Source organism: Triplophysa rosa, linkage group LG21 (assembly GCF_024868665.1).
Source record: "Triplophysa rosa linkage group LG21, Trosa_1v2, whole genome shotgun sequence".
Taxonomy (NCBI): Eukaryota; Metazoa; Chordata; class Actinopteri; order Cypriniformes; family Nemacheilidae; genus Triplophysa; species Triplophysa rosa.
The window spans coordinates 16,607,747-16,622,786 of NC_079910.1; the positions used below are offsets into that span (position 1 = coordinate 16,607,747).

Sequence of the window (15,040 nt, forward strand, 5' to 3'; positions counted from 1 at the left end):
ACCAACAACATTCCTTTAAAGCCTGCTACAAATTGTCATAATTTAAGAATGAAATGCACATAATATTGAGTCAAGCTAATAAGAAATGTGTCTTAACATCTAGAGCTGTCTGTCTGGCTGTCTGTCTCAGACTGTAGAGAGATTCTGCTCAGCAGGGACGTGACACAACATCTGTGTGCTGGAGAAAAAGAAAACGTGCATGCATTTTGTAGGACATTATGGCCCAGTTTCACAGACAAGGCTTAGTTTAAGCCAGGACTATGCCTCAGTTGAATTAGGATATTTAAGTCACTTTAAAAAAATGCCTTGGTAACATTACTGGTGTGCATCTTGAGACGAGCAATGGCACTGGCATATTTAAAGGCATGTCAGTGCACAGTTAAGACAACTCAAACTTTCATTTTAGTCTGGGACTAGCTAGCCTTAAGCCTTGTCTGTGAAACCGGGACAATATGTCTAGGAGTGAAAGCAAGTGGATAGATCTGTATTCGTGTATCACATGTATAAGCTGCATTAAACTGAAGCATTCAGCTGAGCAGACAATAGTGCTGTATTGTAGAATATGAATATAAAATGATGTAACGCACAGTACTAATGTAAAAAGTTGATATACTGACCAGTTTTTTTCCAGAATTTAAGATGAGCTCTAATCAACCATAATATATACAGAAACGTGACAGCTCTAAAAGATGCTGGGTAATTTTAACCCAGTGTTGTGTCAAAAAGGGTTAAAGCCACTGGGATAAATTAATCCAGAAATTGTTTCTATTTGAACCAGTGGGTTTAAAGAACTCAGTATAATGTTAAATTACAACCCAACGGCTTATTGTTCCTTTTTGACCTTATACTGGGCTAAAAAATTATTTAGCTCAAAATTTAGATTTTCATATATACACACACACACACACACATGTATGTATGTATGTGCACACATATACATATACATACAGTATATACTGTAGCTGGTATCTCACAGAAGTGAGTACACCCCTCACATTTTAGTAAATATTTGATTATATCTTTTCATACATTTCATTATATCTCATACAACACTGAAGAAATGACACTTTGCTACAATGTAAAGTAGTGAGTGTACAGCTTGTATAACAGTGTACATTTGCTGTCCCTTCAAAATAACTCAACACACAGCCATTAATGTCTAAACCGCTGGCAACAAAAGTGAGTACACCCCTAAGTGAAAATGTCCAAATTGGGCCCAATTAGCCATTTTCCCTCCCTGGTGTCATGTGATTCTTTAGTGTTACAAGGTCTCAGGTGTGAATGGGGAGCAGGTGTGTTAAATTTGGTGTTATCGCTCTCATTCTCTCATACTGGTCACTGGAAGTTCAACATGGCACCTCATGACAAAGAACTCTCTGAGGATCTGAAAAAAAGAATGGTTGCTCTACATAAAGATAGCCTATAAGTCTATAAGAAGATTGCCAAGACCCTGAAACGGAGCTGCAGCATGGTGGCCAAGACCATACAGCGGTTTAACAGGACAGGTTCCACTCAGAACACCTCGCCATGGTCGACCAAAGAAGTTGAGTGCACGTGCTCAGCGTCATATCCAGAGGTTGTCTTAGGGAAATAGACGTATGAGTGCCACCAGCATTGCTGCAAGGTTGAGGGGGTGGGGGATCAGCCTGTCAGTGTTCAGACCATACGCCGCACAGTGCATCAAATTGGTCTTCATGGCTGTCGTCCCAGAAGGAAGCCTCTTCTAAAGATGATGCACTAGAAAGCCTGCAAACAGTTTGCTGAAGACAAGCAGACTAAGGACATGGATTACTGGAACCCTGTCCTGTGGTCTGATGAGACCAAGATAAACTTATTTGGTTCAGATGGTGTCAAGCGTGTGTGGCGGCAACCAGATGAGGAGTACAAAGACAAGTGTGTCTTGCCTACAGTCAAGCATGGTGGTGGGAGTGTCATGGTCTGGGGCTGCATGAGTGCTGCCGGCACTAGGGTGCTACAGTTCATTAAGGGAACCATGAATGCCAACATGTACTGTGACATACTGAAGCAGAGCATGATCCCCTCCCTTCGGAGACTGGGCCGCAGGGCAGTATTCCAACATGATAACGACCCCAAAAGAAGCTGAGGGTAAAGGTGATGGACTGGCCAAGCATGTCTCCAGACCTAAACCCTATTGAGCATCTGTGGGGCATCCTCAAACAGAAGGTGGAGGAGCACAAGGTCTCTAACGTCCACCAGCCCTGTGATGTCGTCATGGAGGAGTGGAAGAGGACTCCAGTGGCAACCTGTGAAGCTCTGGTGAACTCCATGCCAAAGAGGGTTAAGGCAATAAATAATGGTGGCCACACAAAATATTGACACTTTGGGCCCAATTTGGAGATTTTCACTTACGGTTTAGACATTAATGGCTGTGTGTTGAGTTAGTTTGAGGGGACAGCAAATTTACACTGTTATACAAGTTCTACACTCACTACTTTACATTGTAGCAAAGTGTCATTTCTTCAGTGTTGTCACATGAAAAGATATAATAAAATATGTACTAAAATGTGAGGGGTGTACTCACTTCTGTGAGATACTGTATATATGTACAATACATATACTGTATAATACACACACACACACATATAAAAAGATTTAAAAAAATAATAATAAATTAATTTAAAAATTAAGCCATTTTATATCTTTGTTTTATTTTACATTGCCAACTTGTTTCAATCACACAACAACAGAAAAAAAGAAAAATTATGTTTGAGAAATCTTTATTTTGAAAACTATTCCAAAACATACAGCTCTTTCTGTCACACACATGTCTTTATATTTATGTTGCTAACACAGAAAGTAATTACACAACAAATACTCCCCCCACACATTTGGTTCTTTGCTTGTCAAGAAAAATGAAATGATGTTTGGTGATGTACCTTTTTCCAGCAATCAGCAAAATGCACCAGAAAACCATTTTTCAGAATGTCACATACATTTTAGAAATTGCGTCAGTCCCATATAAAACATAGTTGGACACTCTCATTCTCTGAGTGCTTTGAAAAAATGTAATTTTACAGTAAATCAGGCTCCTCATCTCTGAACAAGGTTGTTATATATTTTTTGTATTATAGTCTTCTATATCAACATCCTCAACTGGCGAGTGCTGTAGTGTTCTGGAATACAGGACCAAGAAAGAGGAAATCACAAAAAAACGAATTAACTACATCTTCCACTGGATAAGGGTGGTTGGAACTAGAAATTTAGTGAAAGCTTAAGGTTTATTATGCATGTCCTTTAAAGTATCATCATTTAAGGGACCGATCAAGAATCTAAGACCAAAAACATCCACTACACAAAGCTAACATATACTGTAATATAAACTTTAAATGTTTGTGCGATCGTAATTTGTTATTCATGTAGCTTTAGATTCAGTTTAGATAACCATTTTTACAGCATTTCACAACTTCAGCGGAAGTTGAGCTGAAAGAAAAAACTGTCCACAGAATGAGCCGCAATGTTATTAATGTGCACTTGGATTGCGTTTTGAACACATTAGCAACTTAATAAATATTTGCGTAGGATGTTTCAGGCCTAAAGATGCTGTGATGTTTGGAATGGTAAATTAGCAACTGTGTAAATGTTTCATCTCTAACAGGCCTAACCATGCAGACCATCACTTTACATTATTGCTTCATAAACAGAGATAACTGAGACGTTTACAAATGGAGACAATCTACTCACGTTGCCCCTATATGCACCATCATTTGCAGTATAAATCATATTCATATTCTTTGAATGTTAGGAGAAAACCTCAAAATCTACAACTGTGTACAGAATAAGAAAATATTTTCATAATTACACTGAAATCATAAAATATGACTTCAACAGGAACGATAATGGAAGCAAACGCACATCTCCTGAGAAGAAAAGAAAATATTGGTCATGGTTTTTAGGTTTGAAAGTATCCACATTCAATGTTCAGAAAGTACATTTATTAACAAGTGACAGAAAGGAAATCGCTGGCGCCCCATTAAAACTGATCAGACATAGAGGTTTCATACAAACTGGTGCTTTAGTGTTGAAGTCAGGGACTAGTATATGTTTAATTCTCTTTATCCTACTGTATATCTGCAAATGAAACGATACAATCGATCACGAGAGGTAGGAGAAACAACTGTGTTCCCAGACTTACTACAGTTTATTCAGCATCACGACTTCAGCTAGTGATGCTGGGTAAGAGAGCAAAGTGGTCGGACGTCCAAATGCTAAAACCTCAGATGTCACGTCAAAGTCCATGACTCAATCCAAACTGAGTTCACCCATCATTGACTGTCATCTGACAAATCTCTGGTTGGTGTTCTCGAATCTTGTCACTATAATACAGAGTCAGAGTCTGGTACTGTCTCCATTTCCTGGCGTCTTTGAACCTGCTCCATTTATGCAAGGAAGGGGAGAGAGCTGCCAGATGGATAGATGAGCTACGAAAGGTTGCCGAAGGAAGCTGGAGAGAAAGAAAACAGACAGGAGAATTAAAGGGAGCATAAATTATTCATGTCAATACAGGAAATACATTTACAGAAGAGATACGCATCAGAAACAAAGTTTTGTTAGCCCTTCATTCACTGACCCTGGAATTACCTTGTCATCTATTTAAGATCTCGCTATACACCCTGTTTCTCTCTCTCATGCTCGTCCTATGAAGGAGAACGAAGGTGTTTTTGGGAAAACTCAACAGACTGGAATCAATACTGTGTCAAACCTAGTAGGCTGCCTACCTAGACAGCACTTATACACTGGACAATTTTGATACAGAATGCTGATTGGTCAATAGATGTGGTTTATTAATGATAAAGGCTTTTTTATTCAGTATTTTTGTCTTGTTTTCCTGTAAACAAATTCTTAAATCAAGATGCATTTGCTAAACTGAATGACTGAAAAAATGGAGTAAAGAAATAAACTCAATTTAAGTTTGACCTTTTTGCTAAGTGCTTAAGTGCAGATCTTTTTCAAAAAATTCACCTAATTTAGATTATTTTTAGAAAACAAGACTTAATATTTTATGTCATTGTGAATATCGTAATGCAGCTTTGGTGAGTATATACAAGATCAGCAGATGAGTCAAACAATTAGATCTATATAGAATAATTCTTTAGGAAGTGTACATCATTTATAACACAACGCTTCCACGCCATTGACGGAAATTTCCAGCAATCCATGTTTTTACTGTTATACAGCAGGGGGCGCTGTTACCTATCTTCTGAAAGAGTACAGCATACACAGATCCAAAAATACTGTTGATTATCCTTCCGAATCCTTTTTGACAAAAAAGTCTGACAAAAAAAACCATTTTCTCTTCTTTTCGTTCAAAAGGTTGTATTTTTGAAGAAACAAAGAACAAATTAAGATAGAATAAAACGGATTGTTTTTTAAAGCAGAGGCTTTGATTTTTCATCTGATATTGTGCGTTCGTATATTCATGGGAAAAATATTTTGATGGCCATTAAACTTTTCTAAAAATTATTTAAAATGCTGCCGCTGTCGGGCGATTTTTGCAGAAAAAAACAACGCTGGCGTTTAAAATATTTTTGTCTAATTAAGACGAACTATTTGATCTCGTATTGGTATCTACTGTGTACTGTATGTATACTATTTAGAGTCTCATTAATAAATGAGTCGAGTCTCACGTTTATTTCACGTGTGGATTTTGATTGGCGTCCCAAACAGAGTTGCTGTCTATCTAGCATGTCAAAAAGGCCTCATGTAGGAACGGTGGGAGAAGACAGAAAGGCATCTAATGAGGACGTGGAACAGAGTTAATGTCTAGTTTGAATTGTGACTCATGTGTAGTTCTTAAAATGCCTTGAAATTCATAAAATTCAGATGCACAGCGATCCGCCGTTCGTTCTTGAAGTACTGCGCAGACAGATCGCCCAGATGCTGTTTCAGAATGTAAGTGAAGTTGTCTCAAGACTGCAATTAACATAAGTCGTAAACACATCACGGTGGGTTGTAATTCCTATCCGCTGTCAACAGAGAGTGTTATTGGAGAAAAAAGCAGGAAGGATCTTTTTATCAAGGGCACAGGCAAAAGGAGATGATATCTGAATATATTATAACTCGCTAGCCTGCTTTTTTTTGTTTTACAATCAGTTGGTGGGGATTCTAGAAAAGCGCTGATTGCAAGTTGGGGACGTGTTCCTTTTAGGCCGAGCAATCATTGATAGACTTGTTAAATGTGGTGAGAAAGGACTTTTGAAAATGAAAGCAAAAAAAAAAGATAAGAATATGAGGAAACGAACAATGCAAGTCAATGAACAATAGACAATCACAGATGAACCCTTTGAGAAGGAACAGGTGGCATTGTTTGTGATTCTGTGACGTCGTGTCCAGCCTGGTGAAAAGGTTATCTGCAGCACAGCTTCGGGTGAAAATACCAGAGTGTTGATAAAGGTAAACGTGTCTATTAGTGAATAGCATTTACTGTAAGATAAAATATCATTTTCTGCAAGGGACTGTGGGATTGATGGTGAAGTAAACATTCTGGGAACAGCTGTAAGACTGAAGATGGAAAACACTAGAGCTATGGGATCTCTGACATTTTACCTCTTCTGTAATTTACCACTGATTTTACATCTAACACATTTTGCAGAAATTTTACTTCAGAAATCTCTTCTGTCACTTCACGCTCACTGACTGTCTTTGATAGTTCTCTCAGACTTCATGTCATGAATTGCAACAGCCCAATTTGGCAGGAAATCAATGTGAAACTTAATTCAAATGGTAGTAAAATGTGCCTGTTTGCTTTTCTAAATCTCTCAAAATCTCTCATTTTGTGTTCAACGTAACAAAAAAATGATACAATAATGTTTCCTACTATGGTAGTCAATGATGTCCCAGAAATCTCAGTTGCTAACATTCATCCAAATATCTTCCTTTGTGTTCAACAAAACAAATCAATTTATACAGGTTTGAAACAACTTGAGGGTGAGTAAATGATGACAGGATTTTGGGGTAAACTATCCCTTTAACGAATGTGGATATGTACATTCGTTTTATGACCCAAAAATGGATTTCATATAGGCTATTTTAGTTTACTAAAACTTAAAGTATTAAAAAGTTCTGTTTATAAGTCTCACATAAATATTGGCTTAAATAGTATTTAAAATTTTTTATATATAATGAAAATGAGAGAATGAACAAAAACTACACTAAAACTAAACGGAAAATAAATTAATCTTATACAGCAACATAAAAAAACAAATAATAAAAGTACACATAAAATCAAATAACATTGAAATTGTTTTTAAAAAATAGCTCATTTAAAATATTAATAAAACTACAATAAAACGAAAAATATATATATACATGTTAAACCTTTTTATAAAAGAAGTTGTGGCCTAATGGTTAGAGAGTCGGACTCATGACCAGAAGGTTGCCGGTTCGATCCTCAGGGCCGGCGGGTAACAACTGAGGTGCCCTTGAGCAAGGCACCTTACCCCTACTTGCTCCCCGGGCACTGCAGTGATAGCTGCCCACTGCTCCGGGGGTACGTGTGTTCACTACTCTCTGGATGGGTTAAATGCAGAGGTCACATTTCGTTGCCTTGTACTGTACATGTGCAATGACAATAAATTGAATCTAAATCTAATTTAAAACATTAATAAAACTACAATAAAATTGAAAAAAAATAGATGTTAAATAGATGCTTTTCCATTTCTGTCTATAGCTATTTAAGACAGTGTATTTTTACTTTTGAATGAACTGTCTAAATAAATCAAATAAAAAGTGGATTGAGAAGGTTGTTGTAGCAGATGTCTGGAAGGGCCTCAGGATGCTCAAGATGATGGAAACGGGCTTATGGAGGAGACAAGCTAAATATGTCATTAAATGACTCAGTTTGTGTAGGATTGTTTTCATCCAATGAGGCTTGGGGTTCACAACTGACCTGATATCAAACTGAGTGTTGTCATCTCTTTTGTTTATCAATAATTGAACATTTGATTGTCTGGCATGCCTTCAAATGAATAGAAATGCATTAATCTATAAATCCTTTATAGGAATAGAGTCTACATAAAAGTAGTACATGTATATAACATATACAGGGAGCCTAGACAAATGAGCAGAAGCTTAAACTAAACAGTGGGCCCTACAGACTAAACAAAATAACAGACGTCTCTCCATGCAACTCATTTTACACTGGAACAAAAGACTCGAGTTGTCTGCTAAACTAAAGAAACGGATCAAACTCTTTTTTCTGTTTGTGTGAAATGTTTAAGGGCTATTACAGTTGGGCGATTGAGTGGTAATTTGCAGAAGAGGTAATAAGGTTTGGTGCTCAATAGAAATAGCAATTATAGTGTTGGGAGAATCTGCTATGCTCAGAGTTAAATTGCTTTTCAGTGTGAATTCAGCGGAGTAAGAGAGGAGCGTTCGGGGAGGGACGAAGAGGGCAGAATTACTTTGCCGTACTTCATACCAAAAGAACAAAGCAATTTAGAAGAGAACAGAGGCAACATTTCAGTTGATGAATATGAGATTGCGATCCGACCGAAAGGTCAATTTACCCCTCCGAATCACTCTTGTGAAAGATATGAGCTTTAACAGAGACAGATTAAAAAGGCCATGAGAAGTCATGCGCTGTTTCTGCTGATGGTTAGTAAAAAATGCAAAATTACTGGGCATGAGACAGAAAGGAAGATCACACATCTATTTGTAACGAAACCTTCTGGGAATATTCATTGCAGACTTCATGCAGCTCATAAAACTAACAATGACAGTAAAAGACAAGGAGGGGATGGATTTCAACCTATTACAATGGCACATACGCAACAAAAATATGGACATACAGTATTTGTTAGCAAAATGCATGTATTAAATATAATATACTGTAGTTGCCAAAAGTGATGTTCAATTTTGGACAATTTACATTTTTGCTCTTTATTCAAATATCTTATTATTGTATTCATGTTGCATTAATATTTTTGGAGTATAAACTAAAGCTCTACTTTGTGAAGAATTTAAGGAGGCGTAGCAAATAATTACACAAATGTGCAAAGCTTACAATGACAAAAGAATGATTTCAACATTTCCACAAGAGAGGATGAAAAAAATTAATGAAAGAAAAATTGTAGTCAATGTTTGGTTTATTTCCCATGAGCTTTTTGGTTTTCTTTGCATTTTATTGTCTATTTGAATACAACCCATATTCTCTGACACACTGTGTTTTTCCTTTTTGCAAAATAATAATTTTGTCAAATACTGTAAATACCTTTTTACAGTAAGTTTGAATGTCAATGAACAGTAAGTTTACTGTTTTGAAGAAAAGGGGACCTTTACATGATTTTACAAATACCTCCCCTGAGTAACACTTTTGGCAACTGTATAATTTTGTATTATATTGTATTCATTTATTTAAAACAAATGGCTGATTTACTATCTGTAAATTAACCTATAGCAGTTTTAAAAAACATATTTTAAATTCAAAGGGAACAAAAATATTTACTTTTACCACACATATTTTCGACCAATCAAAAGCTCTTGAGAATTAGAATGCCCCTCCCACTAATGCCACCTACTTGCATGTGGAAAATTCTGACATAACTAACACCAAAGATAATATATTAACAAGCTGTGCCCAGGGACGGATTATGACTTCAAAGGGCCCTTGGGCCAGTTATCTCCAAGTGCCCCCCCACAGTTTTTCCGTTCTTTCCCTTACCTGCTCATTCACAGTTATAGAAAGTGAAAGTTAAGACGATAATGAATATTAAAACAGTTCTCGCTCTGCGTCAAATGCCTCACTACACTAAAAATAATCTCTACAGGGTTTATAGTAGTCTAATAATAGCTACACAGCGAAAAATCAACCATGAACATAGTTAAAGGGGTCATATGGCGCGAATACATGTTTTTCTGTGTCTTTGGTGTGTTATAAGTTGCCCATGCATGTATTAGACACGTAAAATTGCAAAAATGAAAGTGTGGGAACAAAAGATGCATTCTATCTAAAAGTGAATGCTCACCCAGACCTGCCTGAAACGCCTCGTGTAACCACACCCCCACAAATCTACGTCAGTTGGTGGTATGATTTGACTAAGACCGCCCAAATGTATACGCAAGTAAGGTGGGCGTACCTGTCAGTACAATTGAAGAGGAACCTGATGTTCCAAATATGGTAAGAGGCGTAGCAGAATCATAGCACACCTCGCTTTTCAGAGCGATGAGCTTTGTAAAAGATCTGAGCGTTTCAGAGAGGCGGAGCAAAGAGGAGATACAAACATGCACGGTATGTGGAAAATACAGTGTTTTTGAACCTTAAATCCTGTATACACATTGCATTACATCTAAAACAAACAATAATATTTGTTTTAGCTGTGTCATATGACCCCTTTAAGACGTGTGAAACACGCATCTTTAATTAACTGTCAAATAAACACGTATTTAATTCATCACAAATAAAAAAAATATTTCTCACCATAAAATGCCCCTGTGACACGTCTGTAAACATCAAATCATCAAGCAAAAGATTCAGAAAATGCTATTTAAATGTGCTGTAATTTAATTGATAAGTTAAATTTTAATTTTAAAGTTAAAGTAACATAAAAACATAATGTTGCCATGATTTGTTGATCATTTCATTTTTTACAGGGTATCCACAGAGGCCTTGTATAAGCTATGGGACCCACATATTAATCTTAGATAAACATTTGTTTTCCTTGTTGTTGGGTTCTCTGTACCAAACTGGATGGTGCAACCTTGAAGCCCTGGGCCCCCTCGGGCTCATGGTAGTCAAGGACCCCTGCGCACTGGCCCCATTGGCCCGGTCAGTAATCCATCCCTGGCTGTGCCACTGCCATTATAATGAGTGGACAGGAATGAAATGCTCAATATGGCTGCTCTAGCAAAGAAAGTCCCGCCTACCAGTAAAACGTTCCAATCGTCAATCGATAAAGACTGACGATTCTCTGGGGCGGAGTTTATGTGAGGCGCTTGCCAGCCTGTGCGTATGCGCAGTAGCTGAATGGACTTCGAAAAAGCAGATTTTTAACGCATTTTTAGCTTAGCAAACCGAAGTTATGGTACAGTCCACTTCAGGTTTAATCATTGATCGGAAATATGCTATTTAATTGTGGTTTTTGAAATATCTGCCTTCCACCATTCAAGGAGAAAGGACCGTTGACTTGCTATGATGTAATTAACTGCCCAAAGGCGTTGCAAACATGGCCGCCGTGTGGCACGACTTCCGTAAACGGACTTTGCTAACACCCATGTCTTAAGTGACTTAAAAAAGAACTACTAACAAAAGCATAAAATAAACCTCTGAAATAATGATGCATTCAAAAGTTTTGTAGACATAATTATAAATACGAATATTCTACCATAAGCTGCACAGCGGCAGTTCCAATGAACCATCTGGGCTATCAGGTACTGTGTCTTTAACAAAATAATGATATCTAGTGTCAGATTCACTCCCAATGACATAAACCTCTTTCACAGATTCAAGTTTTATAAAAAAATTATCAGAATAATCCCAAAATCAATATTCTTTAATTATTTATTCACCTTCATGTCATTCCAAACCTGTATGAATTTTTTCTTCTTTAGAACACAAAAGAAAATGTTTCGAAGAAGGTTGTGAACCAACAAAACATTGACCTCCATTGACTTCAACTGTATGAACACAAAACCACAGAGACATTTTTTTAAATATCTTCTTTTGTGTTTCACAGATGAAACCAGTAATATACAGGTTTTGAACAGAATTTCGAGAAAACTTTATTTTTGGATAAACTGTCCCTCTAAATGATAAATATAATTGAAAAATGGCTTTATCCCCTTGTATCATATGGCCTGGAATGTTAGGGCTGTAGTCATGTCCACCTTTGTCGAGTTTAAGACAAGTGCAAGACCAGGACTAGTCGAGACCGAGTCAAGACCGAGTCCAAATGAGACGGTCAAGACAGAGTCAGAAAAAAGAATCCTCTTCAAGACCACATACTTGATTTGTAATGATCAAAAAGCAGATCAAAGTAGGTCATTTTATTTACTTTAGGTATAGCAATTTCACCAAAGTCACATAAAGCCGAAGTGCAATTTCACATTTTGAGTCTTTTTATTGTAGCGTAACAATCACATTCTGGGCTGCCAATGGAAAATGTTCCCATTCTCAGCTTGTTGACTTGTCAGTGATAACTGCATTGACTCAACATCACTTTTGCAACCGCAATTAATGTTGAATACATGTAAGTTTCAACAAACCATCATTATTGTGATCAGTAGTTGCTTTCTTTGGGTTCTTGATTCTTGTGTTTTAACGTTTAATGTTTTTCATTGTCTGTTATAACAGTGTGCTAAAATACAATTGTTGAGGCAATGAAAACTAAGATCCATTGGGATCAGGTTATTTGTGCAGTTATCTAAATAATTGCTCATGAGTGCATTGTGTTATTGATTTATGAGTATTGTGTGATACTGCAGTGTGAGATTAAAGCAGTGGTATGGCTTATTATACTTTGAATTGACAGAAAATACACACACACAAAAAAACTTTGGTAAATTGGTGAATCAATCAGACATCAAGAATCAGTGTATGAAACTCAACAATAGTGACAATCAACAAAAGAAAGCTTCATGCTGCAATGCATGCTGGGTAACATCATAGTACAAAACTCATTCATGACTCCCAGTATGCATTGCAGTTCATCTGTTTATCTGAATTAGTTTGATGATTGTCACCATTGAGTGTTAATGTCAGGAAAACTGTCGGTTTAATTTGGCACATTATCTTAGCATCGTGAACCACAACACTCAAATCAGTCATCAACTTCATTTAGTATTATTTATCATCTTTTTAACAGCTTAACACCCATCACAAAAAGTAACCTACTCCAAGAGGAAAGAGAATTAACTTAATGAAAGTCAAGAGTCCAACTAAAGCAAACATACAGTATATGCTTCACCAATGGTTTTGTTTGGGAGGAGAAAATATCATCGGACTCGGTCGAGACCAACTAGAACATTTGGTGAGTCCAATGACCAAGTCCGAGACAAGTCCGAGTGCAGATACCAACGAGTCCAAGACAAGTCCGAGACTACAGAAAAACGTCTTGAGTCCGAACTCAAGTACTACAGCACTGGGGAATGTGTTCCGTGAAAGAAAAAAGGTCATACATGTTTGGAAAAACATTTTCATTTTTGGATGAACTGTTCCTTTAACAAACCCTTTCTTAATCTACTGGTCAATCACCAAATACACAAAGATAATACAAAACTCCAAACCTTACTAAAGCCAGTCTCGGTTTTTTGCCCGATCAATATTTCATAATTTCATTCACAGCTGCTACATCAAATATGACAGACTGCTATAGACGGGATCCCTTTAGAAATCCACTGGACACCCTGTCGGCTAACACACTCAGCCCGGCACATCTAAGAATAAACTCCAGATAAGCTGTGTCCTAACAGCCAAAGAGACCAGATTGAGCCAGATGAAACTCATTCTGACAGGTGATGCCGACAATCAGAAACAAACTAACCGGCAGTGACGGATCTTTAACTGGACGCCTTCTCTCCTTAAACAACCTTCACCTGTCTCTCGCCTCTCTGAACCTCAGGTGTGGATTTCTCAACTGGGTGGCTCAATTAGTTTCCCTTATCATAGCGTGAAGGCCTGGGCTTGGTGAACTGTTAAATTGAATTTGCCCCCTAAGCTATTGGTAGAAGTCCCTGACACAGCGTTTAAATGGTCCCTAATTCCCTTTCCTTGTTAATGTGCGGGTACACTGGGCTTTGACACTTGCTGAGTTGGGACTTCTGCGGCACACGTCTGCTCTAGGGACTCGGATACTTTGTGTCCTTTGAAAGTTTGAAGTTGTGTTTAAGCTTTCAACAAAAAGACACATGCAGGTTTTGTATCCAAAAAAACGTCAAAACAATTGAATAAAATAAAATAAAGATAAAGAAGCTTAATTGTAGGAGACCCGGCGTGTTGACCTCTCACCTCTGCTGAGCAGCTGTAGGTTGCGCACTTCCTCTCTGACCTGCAGTTGTAGCACCTGCTGTAACACTTCCTGTCTCAGAGTCTCATGCATGATCCCCATCCTCTCCAATTTCTCTCCATTCAACCGCAACAGGGCACGACCTGGAAGATTGAGGGAAGGTGAGAGTGAATTAAAGGTCCAATGTTTAATTTTATGGAGGATCTCTTGACAGAAATGCAATATAATATACAGAACTATGTGTTCAGAGGTGTATAAAGACCTTACATAATGAAGCGTTATGTTTTTATTACCTTAGAATGAGCTATTTATCTACATACACCGCGGGTCCCCTTACATGGAATTCACCATGTTGTTTCTACAGTAGCCGTAAATGGACAAACTACTCATTTTGTAAATACATGATCTCCTTCGACAAAGAAGTGAAAATGTGAGGACATCTTAGTCCTGTAGAGCCGCCAAAGTGCTTCGAAAGGGAGGGGTGGAGTGAGCCGTTGGTCGCAATTTGCAACCTCACCACTAGATGTCGCTAAATTTCATACACTGGATCTTTAAATGACAATTAAAAAGGAAGGTTTTGAAACATCGAGAGGGAATGAAAGAGGAATCTGGAGGAAATGTGATCAATAGTCTGGAATCAGTTCAGGTTTGTTTAAATCTTCCCACAGGCAATCACATTACTGACACATGCCAGCGGAGAGCTTGACAACAGAACAGGACTACCAAAAAACCTTTCAGAACATGACACAAGTATCCACACATATTTAATTAGACTTTACCCTTGTGATGTGACATTTTCACCTTGTCTTCAGGCCATATTCCAAATGTAGACAGCAACATTTTACTGCCCACTAAGGGGACGGCTTTTAATTTAAAATAGAAAACTTTTGAGTTTTGTTCATTTATTCATGACAGGATTTTTATTGTTTTATTATCGTCTCAGTGTAAACTACAAAAACTGTAATGTCATGCACCTGCGTATTACATTTCTGTAGAAAGTGACATCGCCAACTACTGGCCAGACATGCATATTACAGCATGAACCATTTTTATTCGTTTTCGTGGATTCACATGCATATATT

At 37.5% G+C, this 15,040-nt stretch overlaps 1 protein-coding gene across 1 annotated transcript in view; it reads right to left on the reverse strand.

Annotated features, from left to right (window-relative positions):
* Nucleotides 1–2,733: 2,733 nt before the first annotated feature.
* samd10b (sterile alpha motif domain containing 10b) overlaps nucleotides 2,734–15,040 on the reverse strand; it is a 62,635-nt gene continuing 50,328 nt past the window's right edge. The window contains exons 4-5 of the mRNA XM_057319082.1: nucleotides 13,961–14,101; nucleotides 2,734–4,462 (exon numbers count right to left, since the gene is read on the reverse strand). Of these exons, the coding sequence (XP_057175065.1) occupies nucleotides 4,440–4,462; nucleotides 13,961–14,101 (164 nt within the window). The 3' untranslated portion in view covers nucleotides 2,734–4,439. The remainder of the gene's footprint in view (nucleotides 4,463–13,960; nucleotides 14,102–15,040) is intronic.